At 40.0% G+C, this 27,135-nt stretch overlaps 1 protein-coding gene across 10 annotated transcripts in view; it reads left to right on the top strand.

The window, feature by feature from the left end:
• Positions 1–24,061, top strand: part of LOC115749655 — a 145,755-nt gene extending 121,694 nt beyond the window's left edge. For 3 of the 10 annotated variants that reach the window (XR_007198182.1, XM_048277727.1, XM_030686562.2), the window contains 2 exons: positions 9,770–9,833; positions 10,485–10,782. Coding sequence is in view for 7 of the 10 variants with exons in the window: in XM_048277727.1 (XP_048133684.1) it covers positions 9,770–9,833; positions 10,485–10,556 (136 nt within the window). In the remaining 3 variants the exon portion in view is untranslated. Of the gene's footprint in view, positions 1–8,422; positions 8,815–9,009; positions 9,834–10,484; positions 10,783–21,707; positions 21,962–23,015; positions 23,080–23,734; positions 23,957–24,007 lie in introns of those variants that run through there. The other 7 variants (XR_007198181.1, XM_048277725.1, XM_048277724.1 and 4 more) reach the window with 7 other exon arrangements.
• The last annotated feature ends 3,074 nt before the right edge of the window (positions 24,062–27,135 follow it).

Raw genomic sequence — 27,135 nt, 5'->3', positions numbered from 1 at the left:
ATCAAACACAAGAGCTTCGCATACCGATCCCTATCTATGGCGACCTAAGAGGTGATTTCGCGGCTCGGGTTTAGGCGCTTGTGTGTGCAGTGTCGTGATCCTCGAAATATGCAAGACATGCACCACAATTTATATTCAAAACACCGCTTCAAAATTTGCATAAATAAACAAACAATCCAAAACTCCATATCTCGCATCAAAAATGGTTAGCACGACGCCACCCCTTATAACTCCCATCTCGCATCAACATTTAACACTTTTTGTTATTGGACGTACCTCATCTTCAAGAGCATCTCGTAAAAACGAGGTTAGAAAACAATCAACATTTTTATCGGCTTAAATCCTCTTGAAGTTATCCCCGGTGGAGTCGCCGGTCTGCCGCGACCCTCTCCGTCGGTCCGGATCGTTTAGGTTCCGGCGGGGGCGAGTAGGGTTAACGAGCCGATCCCCCCTTTTATATATATTTTTATGGGATCGCAGGTCTCTCCCAAGACCCATTACTCGAATCGCGATGTCGGGTAAAATTTTTCAAATATCGAAATTGACCTTGTGTGGTCGGGTGGCATGTGCGATGTGTACATGCAATTTTGGAGTCGCCACCGATCGATTTATTGGAAGGTACGATCGGAAAACCTTACCGAGCGGTCGGGAGAAACCGTTCGGTTCCGCGAAAACCAGAGATTTTGGGTCCGGGGACTTGGTTACGCCAAATTTCATATTCGACGCCCTTTCGGTTACCGATGTCGATTGTTTTTCTAACCTAAGATTTCATGCGGATGTAATATCGGGTGAGGTAGGCCCTAACAATTCTAAGTTTTCACGCAGATGGGAATTTTCTATCCTAATCAATCACAATCAGAAAAATTAATGCGCAATCAAAATCAATACAATCGATCAAATCAATCAAACAAGGTTCGATATGTCTAAAATGGCCCTATCGGCCCATACAAAAATCAAAAATTGGGTGTCGGGGTGATTTGGTAAAAATTTGGGGCGGAAGGGTAGAATGGTCATTTTTGGGAGTTAGGGACCCGAAAATCACAAAATTAGGGTCGGGCCAGTTGAATGTGGCCATTTTCCATTTTTTGTGATTTTATGGAATTTTTCTAATTTTTTCTATTTTTTTGGAATTTTCATTTATTTTTCAATAATATTGGAAATTCTCCGGATCGAAATTAATCGACCCTCGAAGTCTCAAAAATTTTCGATCCAGACTTTATGAGTCCCGAATCGATCTAGAAATTTTTAGAAATTTTTTATGAAAATCGGGGAATTTTTATGAATTTTCTAAGTATTTTTACCATTTTTTTTGGATTTTTGAAAATTTCTTTTTATTTTTTATTATTATTTATTAAAGAACCGGACCGGGTCAACCCGGTCAACGGCCGGTCAACCCGGTCCGACCGCTCACAGAATACCCGCTCAACACAAAAACGGCACCGTATATGCATTTCTAAAATATTTTTTTGATTTTCTTTTTGATTTTCTAATATCAAATCCTAATATCCGAATATACACAAAAACGACGAACGGCCGAGATCAACTCTTGGATCAATCTCAACCGTTGGCTCTTCCACTAAATGAAACGACGTCACTTCAGGCTTGCTTCAAAAACGGCGTCGCATCTCGCCATTTAAAACAGACGGCCACGATTTATTTTAGATCTAATCCGAGCCGTCTACCCATCCTAATGCTAAAACGACGACGCACGCTTTAATAAAAGCGACACCGTTTTGAATTTTCTATTTTCTAATCTAATAAACGAATTATCTAAAATACGAAAATACCGATCCAACGGTCCGTAATCAAATCTAACTATTTACAGTGACCGTTGGATCAGATCCGACTCGGCTTATTCGCGCCGGCGACTAAGCCGAGTCGGCGACACCGTGGACCAATTGTACCACGCCACGTCGGACACGCCGACCACGTTGACCGCCACGTCATCGTCTTCAACCTCGCGCCCGGTGACACAACGAACGGCCGAGAACGTTCCGGCGAGATCCAACGGTGAGATCTCGCCGGAATAACACCAAATCAACGCCATTACACTCGCCTCACTTCACGCATTGACATAGTGAAAAATCAAGAGGTTTCATCCATTGAATCACTAAGAATCAAGCTCGCACAGGTTCGACATCTCGTAGTTCGATCAAGCAACACAGAGCACAATAGCCTAATTCTATCACACAGAAGCTCAAAAAGGAGTTGAGGAAACTTACCTCGAGTCCCGATTGGACTCGCGATGGCTAGAATAGCTCGACCGAAGTCCGGCCAGACCGAGGCATATCGAAGGTTTGACTCGAGGTAACCAAGCAAAATCGATGCGGGGAAAAGGATACGATCGTGGTTAGTGATGTTTAAGAAGCAAAACGCCTACGATAATTGAAAGAATCGTAGTCCGGAAGTCAAGATGCCATAGTTGCACAGTGACAAAACGCGAAGCTCGACTCACCGATTCAAGCGGTCTCGGGCGGCGCGGTTGGTGACGATCGTTTCCTTGATCCTTCTGCGAACTTCCGGAAGTAGTTTTGCAGCTTGAGGTGGCCCGAGATGATCGGGCGAGCGGTGCACGGCTCGAGCTCGAAACTCCGGCAATGGCGTCGCGAGACCCTCTCTCTCTAGCTTTCTCTCTCTCTCTCTCTCTATTCTGTTACTGCGCAAGCCCAAATGAACTTTTTTTTTGCCTCCGGAATCTTCTCGGCCTTTTATACCCGGTTTCAAATTTGAGCGCGCACGGGAGCTCGAGTTGGCCGAAGCTCTCACGTGCCAATCGCACGTCAAATGGCTCGCCGAATGGTGACGGAATCGATTGTGATTCCGTCACAGTCTGTTAAGTCTTAAATCGCTGGCAAACGAGCGCCAATTGCCTTATGCTTCAATAATGTTGACTATTGTGTGCGCTGGAGCTTTGACCGGCAATGCCGCCGTCCTCCGGCGACGATTAGCTCTGCCACCGGTGGGGATCGACGCTCCTCGGCCTGAAAAACCAAACCCCTCAATCAATTGAATCAATTAGAGTGATATTAGCTCTCAATTTGATCACCAAAACTCGGCGCTCAAACCTGCAAATCGGGTCTCTCATTTGGGGAAGATGAAGTACTCGTTCGGACCGGTTCGACCGGGTCCGACCGGCGAGTCGACCGGGTCCGAACCTGCTCGACGATAGAATTTATGCACAATTTCCGAAATTAATCAAAATAGGTGAGGAATTTTTGAAATTAATCTTCAAAATTAGACTTAGGGGCTTGTATATTATCTAGAAATGCAATTTTGCCCAAAAGTTCTTATCAATTTCTATGAAAACCCCAAATTTTTTCAATTTGCCCAAATTGGGGAAAACTTCAATTGGATGTGTAATTGATCAAATTGGACCATGAGACCCATTCCAGTTGATTTAGAATGCATGAAAACATAGGGGACCAGTCCGATTTTGCTACGAAAGTCCCTCAATTAAGATTAATTTCAAAAATTGGCAAGTTGAGGGACTTAATTGCAAATAATTTGGGGATTTAGCCTAATTCGTGCAATTGGCGCAATTGCGGGTGTAATTGATCAAATTGAAGTTCAAAGGGACTGCAATTGAATGTCTAGACCTAAAATGTGCAAAATTTGCAAATAAAAAGACTCAATTGGTATTTTTTATGCAAATTCAACCTTAGGCGTTATGAAGAAACACCTAAAATTGAACTCAATTTTTGATTTTTCTTGAGGTCAATATTAAAAGGGAATTAAAAGAAAAATATTGGACGTTTTTTTGTATTTTTGCAACCTCAAAAAGTATTTTTTATGAATTTTTCAAGTATTTTGCTATTTTCGACAATATTAAAAAAAATGCGAAAAAATATGAAAAATTATTTTTTGTTCCAAATTGGTTCCTTAAGCTTGGCCAAGGCTTCCAATATTGATTTTTGATTTTTTGATTTTTTTTGTGAATTTTTGGTGAATTTTGGAAAATAAAACTAAAGGAAAACCGATTAAAAATTCAGGTGTCAACAAACACCTGCAAGGGTATCACATTGTTGCACCTATCTCGTCTAATCCATTTATAAGAAATTCACTCTTCAGGCACGCTCATGGCTGGCATGACTCCCAGATAATTCCCCCAGACTTTTCAAGCTCCATATTTGGGAACATGATAAGTTCGAATTCAGGCCAGAATTGGTGCTCAAAGAATGGTATGAGCTGACCGACAATGTGGTCCTGAAGTATTGATATCTCCAAAAAATAAATTGAGACTGAAAGAGTTGGTTGACCTTTCATTATCAAATTACCTGAAGCAGTTAGAGATGAGATATTGCTTTAATCTAGTTAATAACTGAGGCCTTCATAAGTTGGAGTTCTGGAAGAGCTGGCTAGATGGATATTTCAACGATTAGAACATCTGAGGAACTTGATTGCTAGACGTCGGAAGAATTGACTTCATTTTCGAGGTGTTGATAGTTTGGGGTTCTCGGAAGAGATGGATATGTCTTGGCACAGGGCCATTGAAAAATTACCAGACATGTCTTGTTCCGACACCTTGAAAAAGTTCAACATCGACTTCTAAAAGAGGCTTTGTGATGCCGAGAGCCTGCAGAAAGTCTCTTACTGCGAAAAGCTATATATTGAATGATGCAGCTCAAAATTCGTATATTTAGAGCAATTTGTAGCCAGACATTGCCGTGAACTCGTGGAGATCCCCAGGCTCGAAGAATTAAAATGTCTAGATATCTCAGGATGCAAGTCAATTGAGAGTTCATCTGATTCGTTCAGCATGCAAGAACTTGAAACCTAGGCTGGCCTGAGACTGCAAGAACCTGACTGAGCTTTGGGGACGCGGCGGATTTGAAGCTGCTAAAAACGTTGGATAGTTCTGGACGCAACTCACTGAAAGCTAATACAGGGATATTACGTAGCAAACCTGTTATTGTTTCTCTTCATTTTTTGTCGGGATATATTCATTAGAAGTCATAAAACTTCTCATCAAAGTACAATTGAGTCATAAAACTTGCAAAAAGTGTAATCGAGTCTTAAAATTTGTTAAATTGGTGCAATCGAATCCTAAAGTTAACTCTGTCCAACTTAGCAAAAGGAAAATGCCGCCATGGATTTTTTTTAATATTTTATCTCTTCTACGTGACGGTGATGCTGCTAAAACGACGTCGTTTTGGTCCGAATCTTATTTTAAATGTAATTTTTATTTAAATTAACTTGTAAAGAAGGCTAAAATTTTATAATAAAAAAAAAAACCAACAGAGAAACAGGGGCGCTAGAGCTTTGCAGCCCTCACCAGTGCTGCCCCACTGCCGCCAGAAAGGGTCGGCGGCACTGGTGGGGAACTTGTCGGGGGCCGGCAAGTGCCACTAGTGGCGGCCGATCCTGGCCCGGGCTGCGAATCGCCACCTTATCACGTGCAATCGCCGTTGCGGGTTCCGATGGTTCGCGCTTGTTGTGCAATTTCTGTCGTTTCTGGTGTCGCGATTGTGTGCCAGAGGAAAAGAAATGTTTTTTTTTTTTTTTTAAGAAGCGACGTTATTTGCTTGGAGTGTTTCAGTTTGAGAGCGGTCGATTCGGCGGAAGCGAAGGATTGGTCGGCGAGATGATCATTTGCGAGAGGTGATTTCGTTGCTCTTATAATTTGAAAATGCAAGCGAAAGAAGTTGGTGAAGCACAAGAGGAGCGGCCTTTGTCGCCCTATTACGTTATGCAGCATTTCTACGAGGAGGCGATTAGAGTCGCCAATGAAGCGATTCACAGTGTTTACACAGGGGGTTCTGGTGTCTAGTCGGGCCACAGGCGCAACCAGAGCGGTGTGATGCACTGCAAATAAGTATATAGTGGCCGGGGTCGGCCGCCACTAGCGATACTATGCCAAAACTAGCGAGGGCCGACGACTCTCGCCTGCTGCCGGCGACCTCTCCCCAGCAAGTTCCCCACCATCGACATCCCTTCCCAGCGGTGGTGGGGTGGCAGCAACGAGGGCTCCAAAGCCCTCATGCCGCTGGTTCTCTATTGGGCATTTTTTAAAAATAATTTTTAGCTTATTTTTAAATTAATGTAATTCAAAAAAATATTTAAAAAATCATGTTCGGATTAAAACGACTTCGTTTTTATCATGTTATTGCAATGTAGGAGAGATAAAACATTAAAAAAAAATCCACGTCAACATTTTTCTTTAGCCAAGTTGAATGGAGTTAACTTTAGGACTCGATTGCACCAATTCGATAAGTTTGAACACTCGATTGTACTTTTTGTAATTTTTAGGACCCAATTGCACTTTGCTAACAAGTTTTAGGACCTCTATCAACTTTTGGTACTAACTTATCAAATTGGTGCAATCGAGTTTTTCTATTAACTCCCTCTAACTCAGCAAAGGTGAAACATTATTTTTTTTTCCTCGTACTTGGCTAAAACATGAAGGATCATGCTAAATTAACGTCTTTTTGGTCCAAATCTGACTAACCAATTTTTTTTTTTTAAAAAGAGAAATACAGAAAATCATCCTCGACACCATCGCCCCCACCATCGCCAAGTCCCGAAGAATGGCCGATGACACTCGTCTCGCAACGGCGAGCATCATCGGCCCTTGCCTGTTTTTGATGCTGCCGAGGCCGTAAGATCTTGCTAGTAGCCAGGTCCAAGACACCGAGGGCGGTGGCAATAAGTGCCAACATCGCCCTCGCTTGATTTTCCTTCCTATTGCTTTTTTTTTTTTTTAAACATTTTCAAATTTAACTTAATCTAATTAAATTTTGGTTAAAATTGTGTTTTGACCAAAAATACGTCGTTTTTAGCCTTATCATTTATCTTTTAGCCACGAAGGAGAGAGCAAATAATAAAACAGTCATTTCATCATTTTTCTTTGGTTAAATTGGACGGAGTTAATAAAATGACTTGATTACAACAATTTGACAAGTTTTATGACTTAATTGTACTTTTTAAAAGTTATGTGAGTCAATTGCACTTTTATGACAAGTTTTAGAACTTAAAGTACATTTATCTTTGCTTATAAAGATCTCTTTGCTTGGTCAAATAAGCAAAACTTGAAAGAGATAATGAAATTGGTGGTCCCTAAACTTTTTCTCAAAAGTTAATATGGTCCTTGAAACTTTTATTATTCAATTTGATTCCCGAATTTTTAAAAGTCCTTTTCCATATTGTCATTATGATACGCGTATCGCTATAGCATGTGCATTTTACTTACCCGAATTGCCACATCAATGTTCATTAGGCCAAAATAAGGCAAAAGTACAACATGAGTGCCAATATTTGAATATGATGCTCACTTTAGTGCCAATATTTTTTTTCGGATCACTTAAGTGCCAAATCGGAAAAAAAAGATCACCAAAGTGCCAATTCCGGTAAAAAAATAATTATTTAAGTGATAATTCCAGCCAAACAAGACACGTGGTATTTTTTTTATTAAATTTTTAACGTTACGTGTCAAGTTTTTTTAAAAAAAAATCAATCCACGTGGCGTCCACGTGGATTGTTCAACTTAAAAATAATTATTTTAAAAAAAAATTAAAATTAAATATAAAAATAGCCTAAAAAAAGGAGAACCATGAGTTTGCGGTTGTGAGGAGTGGGGGATGGCCGGGGGTCGCCGAGCCACGGCCCGGGTCGCAAAAGCCCGACCGTGGTTGGCCTCGCAAACCCACGGCGACACCTCACCCGGATTTGGGCGAGGTCGAGCCTTGTCGAGGCTAGGAGCGGCCGGCTGGGCCTCACCGACCCCGGCGAGGCCTCAACGAGGTTTGTCGGGGCTCGCCAACCCCCCTCGGCCATCCCCCACCCCTCGTCGACCATTGCTAGCAATGGTGTGGGAAGGGGAGGCGGCGGCGGCGAGGGCTCACGGCCCTCGCCACCGCACCAGACTTTTCCTTTTTTTTTTTACTTTTTTTAATGTTTTTAACTTTGTGTTTTTTTTTTTTGTTGTTGACTGGAAGCTTCGGTGAAGTTCGCCGGAGTTGGCACTGAAATAACAGCTTTTTAAAAACAAATTGGCACTTAAGTGATTCGAAAAAAAAATTGTTAATAAAGTGAGCACCGTATACAAATATTAACACTTATGCTGTACTTTTGCCGCCAAAATAATAATAATAACTCTCACACTATTCTCTTAAGTCCACAAATAATTTAACCCTTTTTTTTTGCCTTTTTCCTTTTGGGTCAGTAGAGATGATGTGAAAATGATATGCTTGCCTGTGGGTACCAGTATTGCAAATTCAACCTCAAGTTAACATAAATTACGATCACGTCAGTTAAAATTTGTAAAGAAAAGAGCACGTTGAGTGGAGATTTTCAAGTTAGGGACTAAACTGCAAAAAAAAAAAAATTACATTGAAGTTGAAGAAAAAAAAAAGTTAGGAGTCATCTGTATCATTATTCCACCTTGGAAGATAGAGAAAATGGTCAAATACTGTGTAAGGTGAGATTTTTGTAGTATATATTCTACCTCGTTCCCCAGTTCGCTCCTCCAGTCGTTCTAAGACTAGGGTTTTGCTCTAAATAGAGAGAGAACCGGAGGGTTCCTGGGAAAAACCAGAGTCGCCATCCAAATGCTAGTCCACCAGTTTCGGACGCTTCTTTGCTCGAGAGGAAGATGCCCACCGACAGCATGATGTCCGGAGAAGGTCGGAGCTCCGGGGGGTCAACAGAGCATGAGTATGACGTGGTCTTGATCTTCCTGTTCAGGGACGCTGTGGAGCTTCCGGACGCAGTCTCGAGGTCTGAGATTTCGATCTGCATCCTATCTGAGATCTGTGCCGCTAGCAAATGGTGCCTTTTCAGCTTCTTGAAAAGATGGGAATCAAAGGAAATCGCTAATGGGTATGTAATTTCATCTCCATCTAATCTTGTTGACTTACTTTCGATGAGATCTTGCTGCTGTAATCCTAAATTCCTCATTGGTAGAATGGAAATATAGTTCGTTTATAATCCTGTACGATATGTTGCTGATATGGTGATGTCGTCCAATGGGATTCGGTATGATTGTTTAATTTCTCGTGTGTTGTTTATTTATAGGCACCAAGGAGAATTTGTAGGAATAGTTGCTGAAACGGTTCTGAGTGAGTTACGACAAGATTTTCGGGCAGATGTTCCTAAGACTGTGGTTGGAATTGATGAGATTATCGGATTGCTGGACAGTATCGAAGAAATTGGGATTTACGGCATGGGTGGCATTGGCAAGACTTTTTTCACCTGCGCAGAATTTATGTCTCGCAGTTTTCTTCCAGATATTCAAGAAATAATGAAACATTCTTCTCGATGATGTTGATAATAAATCGGGAAGTACTTTCATTGTAACATCCGGATATGAAGCTGTACTTAATCAAGGTGGAATTTGGATTAGACTACAAGTATGGACCTAGCTCTTGAGGTCATAGGTTCATATTTGTAAATATAATTCAATAAGGAAATATGAGAAGAACTTAAAGTTATCCAAAAGATTTTGAAGATAAGTTACGATGCATTAGAACATAGATATTAGCATATATTTTTTAATATTGGCTTGTTGTTTAATAGTCATGGATAGCAAATTTGTCGGAGTATAGTGGCGTTCATCTAACTTTGTAATTGAAGAACTAAAGCTTAGATGATATGTTATAGTGAGCAAAGGATATGATCAATTAAGAGATCTTAATTTGTGTGTCTAGAAGGGTTATGGTGGTGGGTGAAGGATATGGTCAATTAAAAAATCTTGGTAAGGAGGGAGGTCTGGCTAACATATGGTGGTGAGTAAATGGTACCGTCGATTAAGAGATCTTTGTTGCGTTCCTAGAAGGATGATGAGGAGAACTGGTCTATGGATCTTTGAGGAAGGCTTGAAAGTACTTGAAGCAAATAAGGTAACCTACTACCTTTTTTCCCCTTCTCTCTTAGCTCTTACGTACTTATTTAATTCAATATGAAGCATCTGTTGTTATTTAATACTCACCTACTAAATTTGCATAATGGCAAGAGTGCTCTTGTTTCTATGGATATGTCTCTTCCCCTCTTTTGAGCACCCTTACAACTTGAATCCGGAAATGAAAAGGGGATGTTCCAGCTTAAAACATGTGCTTCTAAACACGTAAATTACAATGCTTCACCGCACAGTCATAACGCGGACTACTACAACAAAGTCACAGCTTTACCAACCATACACCTTATCATAGTGATATTATGAGAAAGTAGACAATCAGTTCCTTTTCATTGGTTTTTTGGCTACATATTATTGTCTTGTTTGAACATCTTAACCTTTTAAAGGTAACGATTTGTCTAAAATGATATCAGAATGGGCCACAAGTTCTAATCTTGGTACTATCGTGCTTGTTATATCTGTTACTGTTGTTATTGTGGTTGTTTTACAGTCTGGAGTTGTCTATGTGATGTGGTTACATTCAAATACGGTTTCTTGTGTAAAGCTTGAGAATAGGTGTTAAGCAATATTTTACATATATTGTGTGGCTTGAACTCTTTCTCAAACATTACTAACGATATCCAGTGTTTGCTTGTAGGCTTCTGAAAAGGTTCAAGCCATTTGTTTTGAGAGAGATGGCACAGATGAAATAGTTGACCAAGGTTGTTGAATATACTGTAAAGTAAGAGGTGAAAATTTTGCTGGAGATTGTAGGGAATTTTTATCTGAATTAAGATGGCTTCTGTGGGAGAGTTGTCCTCAATCTTTTTGGTAGCAAACAATATTTGTCTAGGAAATTAATTGTACTTAGATTTGTCATGGAACACTACTTTAAAGCACTGCAGAGGACGGGGTTCGGTTATGGTAAGATGGAAAAGCATGTCCTCTTCTCTGTATTTCGAAGTCTACTTGTTTTCAACTCAAATCCCGAAATCTCTTTTGGCATGGGCCTTTGGAAAGTCACAACACTTTATGTTGCTCTGACACCTTAAAAATGTTGAACATCAACTTCTGTACGAAGCCTCGTGATGCCGAGTGCCTGCAGAAATTCTCTTACTGCGAAAAGTTAACGATGCAACTCAAAATTCGAATACTTGGAGCAATTGGTAGTGAGACAAGTTGTGGAGATATCTTGGAAGTACTTTAAATCTCTAGATATCTCATGATGCAAGTCAATTGAAAGTTTATCTGATTTGTCAGCATGTTAGAACTTAAAGATTGTTGGCTGGAGACTGCGAGAAATCAACTGAGTTTTCGGGACTCCGGTAATCTGATGTGGATGCCACTCGCCGAAGCTGATTCTCTTTTCTTGTTTGGCCACAACCTCTTACAATTTCATTAAACATCATCTGGTCCGGATGGTCCAATGATCTTATTTCTAGTCAATGCTCATAACTCATTTTCCATGTCGAGATGATTCATTGATTACCTACTGTTTGATGGTATCGTCTGCTTGACTAGAGGGTTTATGTCGGTGACATGCTATTGTTTTGATCAGATAAGATTGCTTTGATCCTTCACATGATATCAATGGCCATCAAATAAGAAAAGCTGATCACAAAAGATGAGTTGGCATTAGAATAGCTGATGTGGTTAACGACCAGTATAAATGAAACGTCAAACAAGATCCTAGCCCTGCCTACACAGACGGTTGTCGCTGTCCGTTACACGGCCTCAAGCTTGAGCGTCCATGGCCATGAGCTCAAAGCTCTAGTGGCCATGTAGCGAGGCTACGAGCTCGAAGACCAAGCTACCATGGCTGCCGCGAGGCAAAACTCGAGCTCAAGCATTCATGGCTGCAGGCCTAGGATATGTCAACCATGCCACTCAGTGTCCATAGTGGCCACGAGACTTTGCATAATGTGTCCAAGATCATGAGACTCTTGATCTAGCCACCATGGTCGCGAGCTTGGCTGCAGTGGCCATGGCTTTTAAGAGCTCGAGTTCAAGCATTCAAGCGGCCATGCCTACGAATGTTAAAGTTCAAACAACCATTGTTGTTAGAGCTAGAGCCTTGCTCCGCAGCCATGGTGGCTGCGAGAAGCCGGATTGAGGAAGCTCTAGGTAATATGGCCATAGGCTCGAAGCTGAAGTGACCATGGCCGCGAGCTTGAGGCGGCAAGAGAAGAGATAGAGAGAGATGTTGATAGAGAGGATAGAAGAGAAAAAGAGAGAGAGGAGAGATTGAGTAAGCCTTGTCCACAAGGGAGTCCTTACAAGAAAAAAAATCAAGATGTCCGCGTCAGCAAAAACATTTTATGTTAGTTATTTTTTAATGGGCCTAATTCCCTTGAAAAGCATCAATTTTGGGTGGGGCCTCTAGGTTCTATTGTCATAAAAAAGCACAAACTTTAGATCACCCCAGTTCTAGCCCAAATTTTTTTTTGTCTTGTAAAAAGGGAAAATGACACAAATGGTCCCTAAACTTTGACTCAATGTTCAATTTCGTCCTTGGACTTTCGATTTGTTCAATCTAGTCCCTGAATTGCTGGTAAATGTTCGATCTAGTCCTTCCTTTTGTTCAAATCGTTAACCGATGACGTGGGCCGTTAATTAATGACGTGGAGTTGAGTTGGATTACTAAAATCGATTACGTGGAGCTGAGTTATTATAGACTTTAAAAAGGAAAACAAATTAGCCCGCTCCGTCACTCCCCTACAACCGTCCCCACCACCATTGAAGCGACACCATGAATAGCTTCACTCACTCCCAATTACTCCTTTAACACTCGTCGGCCCTCCTCGTCCCTTCGATATTCTTGAGCCCTTCTTCTCTCGCGGGGCCTCTCGAAACTCCGATGAAACAAGGCCGGTGGATTCGGGTGGAGCAAGCACCCGCGAGCCAACGAGAAGGGGAGGAAGATGTGTAGGGAAGCGAAAGTGATCACGCACGAGTGGTGTTGTCGGTGGATCCATGGGCTCCGACCGTCGATTCGGACAACATCACGTCTCGCCTGTTCGCATTTCCCGTACCTCGGTTCTCGTACTTCGATTGTGTTGAGGCCGATACCTGCGATGATTCAAATCTTAGGTGTTGAAGGGCGCGCCTGAATGTTGAAGAGCTCGGGTTTGGTATCGTTTGAACACCGGATTGATAACACGTAACCGACTACCGTGATATTGCTCATGATTTGGTAATAGAAGAAATTAGCCGTTTTCTCGGTCGATTTAAACATTTTCACCTTTTTGACCTTTTGCATACCAATTATACCGGATCCCCCGAGGACCAAAATTCGGTACCAAAAAAGCAACAAGACATACAACAATTAGAAAGAAAGAGAGCAAGAAGTGGAGATGAAGACTCAATTTGGCACCCGAAGTTGAAACCCTATGGCAAAAGTGGCATCAATGAACGAGAAGGAACAGAATGAACAATGGGGCTTTGACCATCCTAGCGCTAAGGAGCAGAAGCGGATCATTTCTGATTTGAATCCTCAATTCTTCTCTCTAGCTAGTTGTTTTATCTACGAGTTCGAATTCATGTTGGAAGGAGAGAAATAGGGATCATGTTGTTCCTAAAGTTGGTTGTTTTCTTCGTGGGAGTTCGAATTCAAGCTATGTTGTAGGAAAGAAATTTGTTTTTGATCGAAGCGGATGAAGATTTGTGTTCAAGAAGGGGCATTGAGCTGTGTATAGTTGGCGATAGAGGGTGTAATTAAGCAAGTTTAGCCAAGTCATGTTTGCTTTTTGCTATAGCTACGTTGCAGCATGTAGTTGGCGGTATAGAGTGCGATCAAGCAAGTTTAGCTAAGTCATGTTTGATTGTTGCTACACTACGTAAGGTTGCGAGAGGGAAAGCAAACATAATAGTGGAGCCTAACATATGTACAAATAGTGCTGAATAATATCCTTGGAATGAATTGTTAGTTTGTTTTTGTGCATTGTTTGATCCAATTGTATGCAATCGTGGACCTCAATTTTCTTGGCATAGAAAGCAATTCGGTGTTATTATGTGCTTTACGGAGCATCAAAAACAAAATCAGCCTCACTGGAAGTTTTCCTTTCTCTGTATTGAAACCTTGATATATCAAACACTCTCTCGGTATCAAACTCTTCTTGTTGGACCACCATTCATTTAAACCTTTATTAACACCCATTTTACTAAAGTGGCAATGGAATGCAACAAAATTTTACCAACGAGTTTTGTGCAAGCTATCTTAAACACTTCAACACCAACAAATTAGTTGAAAATAATGTCAACCGCTTTTCTTTTTAAATGTTGAATGTACTACAAAAAACAAAAAGCTCTTGTCCAGGATGCTTGTACTCTTAACAAGATCATTGCGCAGAATGCTTCCGCTCTTAACAAAATTTGTGCTCTTAACATCATCATTTCCCTATCTTAAACACTTCCAAAACTACAAAGAAATGAACTCCATCTCTTATCTTAATTTCAAGAGTATAATATCAACAAAAAGTGCTTAATTTCTTCACAATAATTCCACAACCTACTAAACTCATAGGAGTACATCCCATTAAGTTTTTCGATTACCCTCGCTTTAGTCCTTCTACATTGGGATATAGTAACGTCTAAGCTCATTTGCTCTCGCACAATTTTCTTGAACTCCTGCAACTTCATTGAAGGAGCTGCCCTCCACAAGCTTAGATAATGCTTCGCCATATACGTGGATGTAAACCTCCTCACCTGGAAGGACCAAGAGCACGTGTACTCATCCTTGAAAGTTTTCACTAGAAACAAACCCGTCTTGTTATCTCTTGCAACATAAATTAACCAGTCACAATTTTTAGCCTTACATTTTGCCCTTACTCTCACCTTGTCATTCTTGATGAAATCAATATTAACTCTTCCGGTGGTTGCGTATTTGCTGATAGCTTCCTTGAACCGCTTAGGGCCATCAAATGCTATTTTCACTACGAAGTGAGGTATCTTCGTGGTTTCATCACATTGCGTATGTGTGCTCTTCCTTCTAACAGCCTCTTCTAGCTCTAGTTCTTTTTCATCACTCACGACAAAGTTCCAATTAGAGTCACTTGAGTCAAAGTATTCAGTCTCAAGCTCAACATTATCTTCACAATGGCTTGTTGTAGTCTTTTTCCTCCTCCTTTTTTGCACTACTTCAACATCTATTTCACTAGATATATCCAGCAACTTGGCAACTCCATATGCATTGTCTCCCTTAAGAGTTTTAAATCTTCCCCTAGCAGCTTGAAGTTCTTCTTCTTCATTATTAGATAACCATGGGACCTTAAAAAGCTCATCATCCTCTTCAATTTCATGATTTTTCCCATCAATAAGCATTACAACTCCCTCATCTTCTTCTACGTTCGTCAATCCGTCAGCTAACCCATGACGAATGTCTTCACCATGTTCAATGAATATCTCACATGTACCATCAATATTCGCCCAAACTTCCATCAAATCCAGTACCAAAGTGTCATCTTCAATTAATGTTACATCATTCTCAAAATTCTTCCCTAGCATTAAATAGTGGACTTTCTCGATATTAGAGTAATCCATATCTTGTACCAAATGCAAAATCTCAAAGTAGCTCGGTTTGTCCGGATCATAAAGCCACTCACTACTATGACCATCAACATACTCTATTATTCTATCACGCACAAACCTACCCCCAACCCATAGAGTAAATTGGAATGTCTCATCAGCCATGTAAATCTGCAAAAAGTTACACATAAAAATCAGCTAAACTAAAAAAGAAAAGGAACACCATTCAATATATTTATAATGTTCATATAATATGAAGAAACAGACATAAAAAAATATAATCTAATGACAAGAAAGCAAAGACGAAAGGGGCACATGTGAAAAGCCATGAAAAGCTACAACATAAAACTACGGCAAGTTGGGACTACATTAGATTAATATAACAAAACTTGTTGTGGATTCAATGTTATTTTAATACTCTTTGCATTGCATAACACAACATACCCAAATAAACTATTCTTACTTTACAACTTACTACATGTGACATCCCGAATTTCGACCCACTTTCGAAGCTTTGAATGAATGAAATGTCTCATTGATGTATTTCAGATAAATCTCACTCGCAATTGATCCCTTTTGAGAAGACTAACCAATGGGGAATGACTAGTTAGGAAAATCAAGTACATGGACCTAATAACTTGATCCTGGATTGACTCTTTGGCCATAAGGATTGTTGATGGATATTTTGGACCATTACAGGCCGATTCTAGAATGGTTAAGGAACAATTTGTTGATACCTTACGATTGGAACACGGGTGATTCCGTTTGACCATGAATGGGTTCCGAACATCCCTAAATCATTTTTTAACGATCGCGTCCGTCGGGACTAGTCATTGACTCTTGCAATTACATGACAACCAAAGTCGTCATGGTTCGAGTAACTCTTAAACGTGATATTAATCACGAGTCGATACGCGTAACTCCTAAAAGCCGCCCGTTAGTTTGAGATACACTGAAATTTCAATTGATCGAGATTGATTGCGAATCGGACTTCGAAATTGGACGTCAAACTTTCAAGGATTCCAATAGCAATATTTTGGACGTCGCCTCATCCCAAGTATGGGTATTTCGCAGTTCGACCCAAAGTGTTCAGAAAAGTGAAATTTGACTTGGAAATGAGAAATGACCATTTACCCTTGGAAAATACCCATCTCTCCATTTCGGTCAAAGGGCATTTCGGTCATTTACCCTTAGTGGCTGAAATTTTTGACTAGTCCACTTGTGCATCAAATTACCAAAATGCCATTCTTATGTTTCAAGAGCAAAATGAAGTGAATTATTGGTGGGCCCCATAAGTCCCTTTCTCATCATTTCAAAGCCAATAATTCAGCCCAAAATATCTCCCCAAAATTATCCTAACCTATGATAATTAATATCTTCATCTTCATATTTCTAATTAGCTTCACTTTCTCTCACTACTCTCTCCCTCCTCCATTTGGCCGAACTACCCTCACTACCGCCGAACCGCCGCCGAGCCGCCACCAAACCACCACTAGCCCCATTGTGAACCGCCAACCCCTGCCGAAGCCTATCCACCGCTGTTGAACAGCCCTAAGCCATGGACCGCCATGGAACCGAACGCCAGCCGAGAAGGACCGCCGGTACCGCCGCTCGAATCGTGGATTTTCCAACAATTCAACCATAGACTTTGCTAGATCATTGAGGTAAGCAAGTTTCTAAACCTTGATTAGGTTGTTAGGATGCTAAAGGATGAAGATTTGAGTAGTTTTGAATAAAAAATTGGTTGATTGTGTTCTTGAGTTGTTGAGGCCGAAAATGGATGAAGTTTGGTTGATCGTGTGGTCTAGGTTCGATGAGTTTATCATGATTAAATCGTGTGGCCAAGATTAATTGTTGCTTTATGATACTTTAATCAAGTGGTTTAGATTAAATGTTGCTTTATCATAATTTAATCGTGTGGTACATATTAATCGTTGTTTTATAATAATTCAATCGTGTGGTCCTAATTGGCTAATCGCTTTAGTATGATTTAATCGGGTGGTCCCGATTGTTTATTGCTTCAGCGTGAGTGAATAATGTGGTCCCCGATCGATATTGCTTCGAGTATAATTAGATTGTGTCGTCTCAATTGAGTGATTGGGAAGATTAGAAAGATCGGGTGGTCTCAATTGAGTAATTGGGGAGTTTAGGAAGATCATGTGGTTGCGATTTGATAATCGGGAAAGTACAAGAAAATCGTGTGGTTCCGATCCGTTAATTAGGAAGTTTAACAAGATAGTATGGTTTAGATTTGTTAATTAGGAGGTTGGACATGATCGTGTGGTTTCGATTGAGTATTGGAGCGAATATTGTTGATATATAGTTATATCGGAGGAGAATTAAGTATAATTGTAGAAGTTATACTGCGAAGCGTTATTACGCGGGGTAGTTGAGTACGTGAGATCATATTATATCCTGAAGCGTGTTTACGCGGGGTTTGTGTATATAAGATCATGTTATACCCCGAGACATTATTACGCGGGGTTTTATATTCATCTTGAGGCGTTAAACGCGAGATGCTAACCCGAGGTGTTAAACGAGAGTTATATCAACCTAAGGCGTTATCATGCGGGTCCGGACTTGTATGACGGCCTGAGGCGTTATTACGCGGGTTTATCCTTTTGTTATAGCCTAATGCGTTAAACGCGGGTTTTTGAGTAACATGGTCTTATTAAAGGCGTTGTGAGTTGGAAGAGTGAGTTGCGTTTATTTCTTGAAATTATGTTGTGTGTTCTATTGGGTGAGGTAGAGTTTGTTTAGAATTGTTCACCTAGGATGTATCCAAAGGTACTAGCGTCATAACCTAGGATTAGGGACTTTCTTAATGAGATTCATTCTCACTCTTTTTCGAATCCTCCACCCCGACCATGAATGATCCACCACGGAGGTTCGGGATACCAAGGGACATGGAGACAGTAGTTACATAGTATCCTGTAGGGGCGGATAATGTTTATTATAGACATACCACTACCATCCGGGTAGATGTAGGAGAAGCTTTTTGGAAGCCTCATACCTATCTAGTATGAACGTACAAACATGGGGGCATGCTGGTAGGACCGCTGAAGGGTTTCGACATTCCTTATGATGGAGTTGGGGAATGGGAACCCACTCAGGTTGCCCCTCCCGATAACGTGATGACGAGCCCGGATACCAGCCCTAAAGAAGTCAGATCCGGAGATTTTGGAGCCTAAGGAGGATGTAGAGATAGTGGAGCCATCGGATGTGGAGATGCCTTCCAAGACTAACGTGGAGGAGGAGCTGGAGACGTCCTCGGAGGATAGCGAAGATGGAGCTTAGGATATTCGCCTCTTTTGACTTTTTGAGAGTACCTTCCTAGGATATGAGTTAGGCTTCAACCACTTGATTTTTCTGTTGTAGGTGGTCCTAGGCTTGTACGGTGGCCTTTGAAGCATTGGGTTTGGCTTTTGTAAAAGATATGTGAATATGTATACAAGTTTTCTTTTACTGTCCCAAAGTATCGTATGTGATTTGTTATGTATGGAGTTTTGTTTTCGCTTCCGCATGTGCTTATCATTTGCGTTTAGTTCGAGAATTTTGTTGGTCATTGGTTCCTGGAAACTGTACATAAGCGTGGCCAAGTGGGATGTTGGCGAGCTCGTAGATTCGGGTCGTAACACTACGCTTTGATTGAGTCGGATAAACCGTACACTATAATCTCCAAGAAAGCCCCGATTAACCCATCTTCAAGAAATCCCTAATTAACCCTAAATAACAGCCATGGAGAAGCCTACATGACATGTCGTCCTTGTAGAACCCACACATGTACACACCCGAGTCTTCGTTGGAAGCATTATGCCCAAGACAACACTCCGAGCACGGGGTAACTTTTCCTTTATGATGAAATAGAGTTGCCGTTCGGAGTAAGGTCAAGTCTTGAACCCTAAATCCACGTATATGCTCTACAAAGAAATCTTGATACTTACTTTTAAGAGAGATCGTGAGGCTTCCTCCTCCTTCTCCTCCTTCTTGTCTTGCCGCAAGGTTTTTGGGACCACTTGCAAATTGAGAGTGTCGATCGTTTGAAACAGAGAGGAAAAAGATTTGGCCTTTATTTTCCCTTTTGGATCGGTTACCCTAGTTTGAGTTCTCCTAATGATAATTTTCACGTGGATTTTTTCTCTGAATTTGAAATAAATATCTTATGTGGATATTCCACATGTCTTGTTTTTTTAAACTTAAAAGATCAAAAGCCACGTCAAGAAATGTTGCTAACTTCAACTAACGGAAGGATGAAGTTGAACATTGTTTAATAGTCTAGAGACTAGATCGAATATTTACCAATAATTCGGGGACTAGATTGAACAAATCGAAAGTGCATGGATGAAATTGAACATTGATTCAAAAGTTTATGGCCTATTTGTGTCATTTTCCCTTGTAAAAAAAACACCAATTTTTAGTCGGTACAATCCGGCCCTCGTCAAGTTTCGTACAACGATGCCATTAAAGATATGACGTGAACTCAATGCAAACTTGATGAAAAACTTGACAGGATTAGGATTTGGATACCAATTGAAAGTTTGTGCTTTTCATGAGACAAAAAAAAAAAAAAAAAAAAAGTTAGGGCCAAAATTGGGATACAAAATAAAGTTGGTGATTTCTTACGAGACAAAAAAAGATTGGGCCAGAATTGGGATTCGAGATATAGTTTGTGATTTTATATGAGACAAAAAAAGAAGTTTTGATCAGAATTGGATGTTGAGTTAAAGTTTTTGCTTTTTAAAGGAATTAGAAGGAATTAGGCCTTTTCTAATTCCTTCAATTCCACGTCAAATATATCTGTCATTGGAATGGAAGAAGGGCGATTGGTGTAACTTTTTAAAAGGTTTGGGACGTTTTTGGACAAAAAAAAAAAAAAAAAAAGAGTAGAGAGATGATTTTGAACTTCTAGTAAAAGGGAATGGATCATTGGTGCCATTATACATTCTTCTAAATAATTATCAATTTACACAAATAACGATTGTATTGGATTAGGAAATATCTCCTTTAAGCCCTTAGGGTCGATTTGATGCCAATACAATTTCATGAAGCTGATATCCCCAGTCTAAAGTGAAGATGAGAGAAGGATGGAATAGCGTTAGAGATACTACAAAAAAATTACACTACAAGTCTACGTAGAGATGTGAATTTTTCGTTCGATTCTTAAGTGGATTCGATAAATTAATTAATCAGATATGACTAACAAGTGATATTGTAAATCAATCCATAATGCCAACCTCAATATGTTTCTTGTTCCTTTTTATTATTATTATTTGAATTATGCCGATGATGATATATTGAAATTTCTATGCTTAAAGATAAACTCCTATTTTGTGCTTCAATGTCCCTTAACTTGACAACCACTTGAACATCAACCATTTCAATGTATTGGTCTTAGGATCTCTTGCAATAGGCTTGGTGCTATCGGTTCCTACTTTAGGGTTGGATCTCCGATCCTAGCTCGATTAGGTTGGATCGAGTCGGGTCGGTTCAATACATGATTTACCCAACTAGATTGTTGGGCTTGACCACTCATTTGGGCAATATAGTGATCAAATGGGGCCTTCCTAGTTCCATCTACGAGAGAGAAAGAGAGGAACTCAACATGGGCTGGGTCTTGATCCACTGTCAAATGACCTGACCTAATGCGACGAAATCTCTTGAAAATAACCCTTTTACAAGGCGCCTAAAGCCTCCCAACCGATACGTTGTTGTCCTCTTAAACCCTCACTAACTAGACATCTACCCTAGCCTTAGTCCGATTCCCGAACTTTTAAAAGTCCATAACATATTGTCATTGTGGTACGCGTATCACCACAATATGTATATTTTGTTGACCTGAATTGCCACATCAATGTTCATTAGACCAAAATAATATCAGCAACTCTCACACCATATTCTTAATTCCACAAATATTTTAACCCTGTTTTTTTTTCCTTTTTCCTTTTGGGTTAGGAGAGATGATGTGAAAATCATATGTTTGCCCGCGGGTATCAGTATAGCAAATTTAACCTCGGGTTAACATGAGTAACGATCACGTCAGTGAACAGTGTTAAATTTTTTAAAGAAAAGGGTACGTTGAGTGGAGTTTTTCAAGTTAGGGACTAAATTACAAAAATAAAATAAAATTGAGACTACATTGAAGTTGAAAGAAAAAAAGGTTAGGAGTCATCTGTATCATTATTCCACCTCGGAAGATGGAGAAAATGTTAAACTACTGTGTAAGGGGTGATTTTTGTAGTATATATTCTACCTCGTTCCCCAATTCGCTCCTCCAGTCGTTCTAAGACTAGGGTTTTGCTCTAAATAGAGAGAGGGAGAACCTGATGGTTCCTGGGTAAAACCAGAGTCGCCACCAGTTTCGGACGCTTCTTTGCTCGAGAGGAAGATGCCCACCGACAGCATGAGGTCCGGAGAAGGTCGGAGCTCCGGGGGGTCAACAGAGCATGAGTATGACGTGGTCTTTATCTTCCTGTTCAGGGACGCTGTGGAGCTTCCGGACGCGGTCTCGAGGTCCGAGATTTCGATCCGCATCCTATCTGAGATCTGTGCCGCTAGCCAATGGTGCCTTTTCAGCTTCTTGAAAAGATGGGAATCAAAGGAAATCGCTAATGGGTATGTAATTTCATCTCCATCTAATCTTGTTGACTTACTTTCGATGAGATCTTGCTGCTGTAATCCTAAATTCCTCATTGGTAGAATGGAAATATAGTTCGTTTATAATCCTGTACGATATGTTGCTGATATGGTGATGTAATTTCATCTCCATCTAACCTTGTTGACTTACTTTCGTTGAGATCTTGCTGCTGTAATCCTAAATTCCTCATTGGTAGAATCGAAATATAGTTCGTTTATAATCCTGTACAATATGTTGCTGATATGGTGATGTCGTCCAATGGGATTCGGTATGATTGTTTAATTTCTTGTGTGTTGTTTTTTGATAGGTACCAAGGAGAATTTGTAGGAATAGTTGGTGGAACGGTTCTGAGTGAGTTACGGCAAGATTTTCGGGTAGATGTTCCTGAGATTTTGGTTTGGTTGGAATTGATGAGATTATTGGATTGGATTTACGGCATTGGTGGTATTGGCAAGACTATTTTCACCTGCGGATAACTTGTATCTCGCAGCTTTCTTCCAGATATTCAAGAAATAATAAAAAGTTCTTCTCGATGATGTGGATGATAAATCGGGAAGTACTTTCAATGTAATGTCTGGATAAGAAGTTGTACTTGATCAAGGTGGAGTTTGGCTTAGATTACAAGTGTGGACCTAGCTCTTGAGGTTATAGGTTCATGTTTGTAAATATAATCTAATAAGAAAATACGAGAAGAACTTAGAGTTATCCAACGGATATTGAGGATAAGTTATGATGCATTAGAACATGGATATCAACAAATATTTCTCAATATTGGTGTTTTTAATAGTCATGGATACTCTGCGGCGTTCATTCAATTTTGTAATTGAAGAACTGAAGTTTAGATGGTATGTTATACTGAGCAGAGGATATGATCAATTAAAAGATCTTTATTTTGTGTGTCTAGAAGGGTTATAGTGGTGGGTGAAGGATATGGTCAATTAAGAGACCTTGGTAAGGAAGGATGTAGGGCTAACATATGGTGATAAGTAAATGATATGGTCAATTAAGAGATCTTTGTTGCGTGCCTAGAAGGATGAGGAGGAGAACTAGTCTATGGATCTTTGAAGAAGGCTTGAAAGTACTAGAAGCAAATAAGGTAACCTACTACCTATTTTTCCCTTCTCTCTTAGCTCTTATGTACTTATTTAATTCAATATGTAGCATCTGTTGTTATTTAATACTCCTTACCTACTAAATTTGCATAATGGCAAGAGCGCTTTCTCTTCCCCTCTTTTGAATACCCTTATAAAAAGTTCTAGTGGTACATCTTGAATCTGGAAATGAAAAGGGGATGTTGCAGCTTAAAAACATGTGCTTCTAAACACATAAATTACAGTGCTTCACCTCACATTCATAACGCGGACAACTACAACGAAGCCACGGCTTTACCAAACACACACTATATCACAGTGATATTATGAGAAAGTAGATGATCAATTCCTTTTCGTTGGTTTTTTTACTTCATATTATTGTCTTGTTTTAACAGCTTAACCTTTAAAGATAAAGATTTGTCTAAAATGATATCAAAACGTGTCACAAGTTCTAATCTTGGTACTCCTTGTGCTTGTTATATCCGTTACTGTTATTATTGTGCTTGTTTTGCGGTCTGCAGTTGTCTATGTGATGTGGTTACGTTCAAATATGGTTTCATGTGTAAAGCTTGAGAATAGGTGTTAAGCAACATTTTACATATTGTATTGGCTTGAACTATTTCTCAAACATTACTAATGATATCCGGTGTTTGCTTGTAGGCTTCTGAAAAGGTTCAAGCCATTTGTTTTGAGAGAGATGGCACAGGTGAAATAGTTGACCAAGGGTGTTGAATATACTCTAAAGTAAAAGGTGAAAATTTTGCTGGGGATTGTAGGGAATTCTTATCTGAATTAAGATGGCTTCTGTGGGAGAGTTGTCCTGCATCTTTTTTTGTAGCAAACAATAAATTAGTTGAACTTAGATTTGTCATGGAGCACTACTTTAAAGCACTGCGGAGGACGGGGTTCGGTTATGATAAGATGGAAAAGCAGATCCTCTTCTCTGTATTTCGAAGTCCACTTGTTTTCAACTCGAACCCCGAAATCTCTTTTGGCACAGGGCCTTTGAAAAATTACGACACTTTATGTTGCTCTGACACGTTGAAAATGTTGAACATCAACTTCTGTATGAAGCCTCGCCATGCGGAGAGCCCGCAGAAATTCTCTTACTGCAAAAAGTGAAAGTCGCAACTCCAAATTCGAATACTTCAGCAATCGGTAGTGAGACAATTTGTGGGGATCTCGGGTCTCAAAGTACTTTAAATCTCTAGATATCTCACGATGCAAGTCAGTCGACAGACTCGGGTAATCTGATGTGGATGCAAAGCTAATTCTCTTTTCTTGTTTAGCCACAATCTCTTACAGTTTCATTAAACATCATTTGGTCTGGATGGTCGAATGATCTTATTTCCAGTCATAATGCTTATAACCCATTTACCTTGTCGAGACGATTCGTTTATTGCCTACTGTTTGATGGGATCGTCTGCTTGACTAGAGGGTTTATGTTGGCCACGTGCTATTATTTTCTCCCATGTCTTGCATGATTGAAAGATTTCTAGGGAAGTTGGTCTAGTTTTGACGCTTTAGCTGAATCTTGATCTTGACCTCTTGACATGATCAAAAGCAAGATAAAAAATAGATCGAAACGCCTTTGAAGTACGTCAGATGTCAGACATCAGGTAAAGATTGCTTTGATCCTTCACATGATATCAATGGCAATCAACCAAGAAAAGCTGATCACAAAAGATGAGTTGGCGTTAGAAAAGCTGATGTGGTTAACGAGTATAAATAAAATGACAAACAAGATCCTTAGCCCTGCCGACACAAACTATTGTTGCCATCCATGACATGGCCTCAAGCTTGAGCGTCCATGGCCACGAGCTCAAAAGCTCGTGGCCATGCTGTGAGGCTACGAACTTGAAGACCAAGCAACCATGGCTGCCATGAGCTCAAGCTCGAGCATCCATGGCTGCGGCCCTAGGATATGTCAACTATGTCACTCAGTGTCCATAGTGGCCACGAGACTTTGCCTAGTGTGTCCAAGACCATGAGACTCGATCTATCCGCCATCGTCATGAGCTTGAAGCTGCAGTGGCCATGGCTTTTGAGAGCTCGAGCACAAGCATTCGAGCGGCCATGACTACGAATGTTAAAAGTTCGAACAATCATTGTTGTGAGAGCTTGAGCCCTGTTCCGTAGCCATTGCGAGAAGCCGGATTGAGGAAGCTCCTGGTAATATGGTCATAAGCTCGAAGCTAAAGCAAGATGTTCCCGTCAACAAAAACATTCCGTGTTAGTAATTTTTTTAATAGGCCCAATTCCCTTAAAAAGCATCAATTTCAGATGGGGCCCCTACTATGACCCAACATTTTTCCTCTTAAAATAGTATAAACTTTAGATCATCCCAATTCTAGCCCTAATTTTTTGTTGTCTTATAAAAAAAAACCAACTTTTAGTCGGTACTTAAAATCCGGCCCTCATCAAGTTTTTGTTCAATGATATCGTTAAAGATTCAATGTGTACTCAATGCAAACTTGATGGAAAACTTGACATGGTTTAGATTTGGGTATCAAATGAAAGTTTGTGCTTTTCATGAGACAAAAAAAAAAAAAAAAGGTTAGGGCCAAAATTGGGATACAAAATAAAGTCGATGATTTTTTTTTAAGACACAAAAAAGGTTAGGCCAGAATTGGAACCTGAGATATAGTCTGTGATTTCATATGAGACAAAAAAAAAGTTTTGATCAGAATTGGATGTTGAGTTAAAGTTTGTGCATTTTAAAGGAATTAGGCCTTTTCTAATTCCTTCGATTCCACGTCAAACAAATCTGTCATTGGAATGGAAGAAGGGCGATTGGTGTAAGTTTTTAAAAAGCGTTGGACGGTTTTGGACAAAAAAAAAAGTAGGAGAGATGATTTTGAACTTCTAGTAAAAGTGAATGGACCAGTGGGGCCGTCATACATTCTTCTAAATAATTACCAATCTACTCAAGTAACGATGGTATTGGATTAGGAAATCTCTCTCTTAAGCCCTCAGGGTCGATTTGATGCCAACACAATTTCATGAAAGTTGATATCCCCAATCTAAAGGGAAGATGAGGGAAAGGATGAATGTGTAGTTGGCTTGTTTGAAGCCCACCATAGACTACAAAATGGAGTTGTCATATAAAATAGCATTAGAGATACTACGAACAATGCACTACAAGTCTACGTAGAGATGTGAATTTTTCGTCGGATTTTTAAATGGATTCAATAAATTAATTAATCAGTTACGATTGATCATGCGGCTTTGTGAATCAATCCATAATGCCAATCTCAATATGTTTCTCGTTCCTTTCTTTTATTATTATTATTATTATTTGAGCGAGTCCGGTCAAGATATGATTTACCCGACTAGCTTGTTGGGCTCCACCGCTAATTCGGGCAATATAGGGCACGCATTGCAATACTTTTGTTTCAGAAATCAACTTCTACTCCAAAAGTTAATTTTTGATATGAGAAAAGCGTTTGATAATGGGAGAAATTTTTTGCTTACGGAACAAAAATTCGTTTGGCAATGATTGAAAATTTTCACTTTTGGAACATTATTAACACAAAATCTTCTATGAAAAATTATTGTCGGCGGCTAAAAATTTTCTACTTCATTTTCAATTTTTTTAAATTTCTTTAAAAAATAAGTTTTGTTATTAAAAAATTACTATTTATTTTTTACTTCGACGACCAAAGACGGTGACTCGACAATGGCAATGGGTGGTTGTTGTCAATAGGGGTGATAGGTTCTCGATCCGGTGCCGGTTCGTTCCCCTCAAGAATCAAGAATTGGACCCGTGGTCTCGGTTCTCAATTTTCCGGAATCGAGAATGGACCATCGGACCGGTCCGGTTCCCAGGCGGTTCCATTGGACAAGACACATGCCAAAAAAAAAAAATTATATATACACACACACACACACACACACACACACACACACACATCATTCCTAACATGGAGTGCATGAGCTTAGTTACTTTCAAAAATAAAACAGAGTGTAATTAAAAAGACTTCTATATAGGAAAATAAAAGATAAAGAGTATCGATAGCTTCTCATTTTGGCAAAATTTTTTGGATACCCATAACAAGTAA

The sequence above is a fragment of the Rhodamnia argentea genome, chromosome 4, assembly GCF_020921035.1.
Source record: "Rhodamnia argentea isolate NSW1041297 chromosome 4, ASM2092103v1, whole genome shotgun sequence".
NCBI classification, from domain to species: Eukaryota; Viridiplantae; Streptophyta; class Magnoliopsida; order Myrtales; family Myrtaceae; genus Rhodamnia; species Rhodamnia argentea.
Note: the sequence above shows the minus strand (reverse complement) of the source record. Positions and strands in the feature narration are given on the sequence as shown.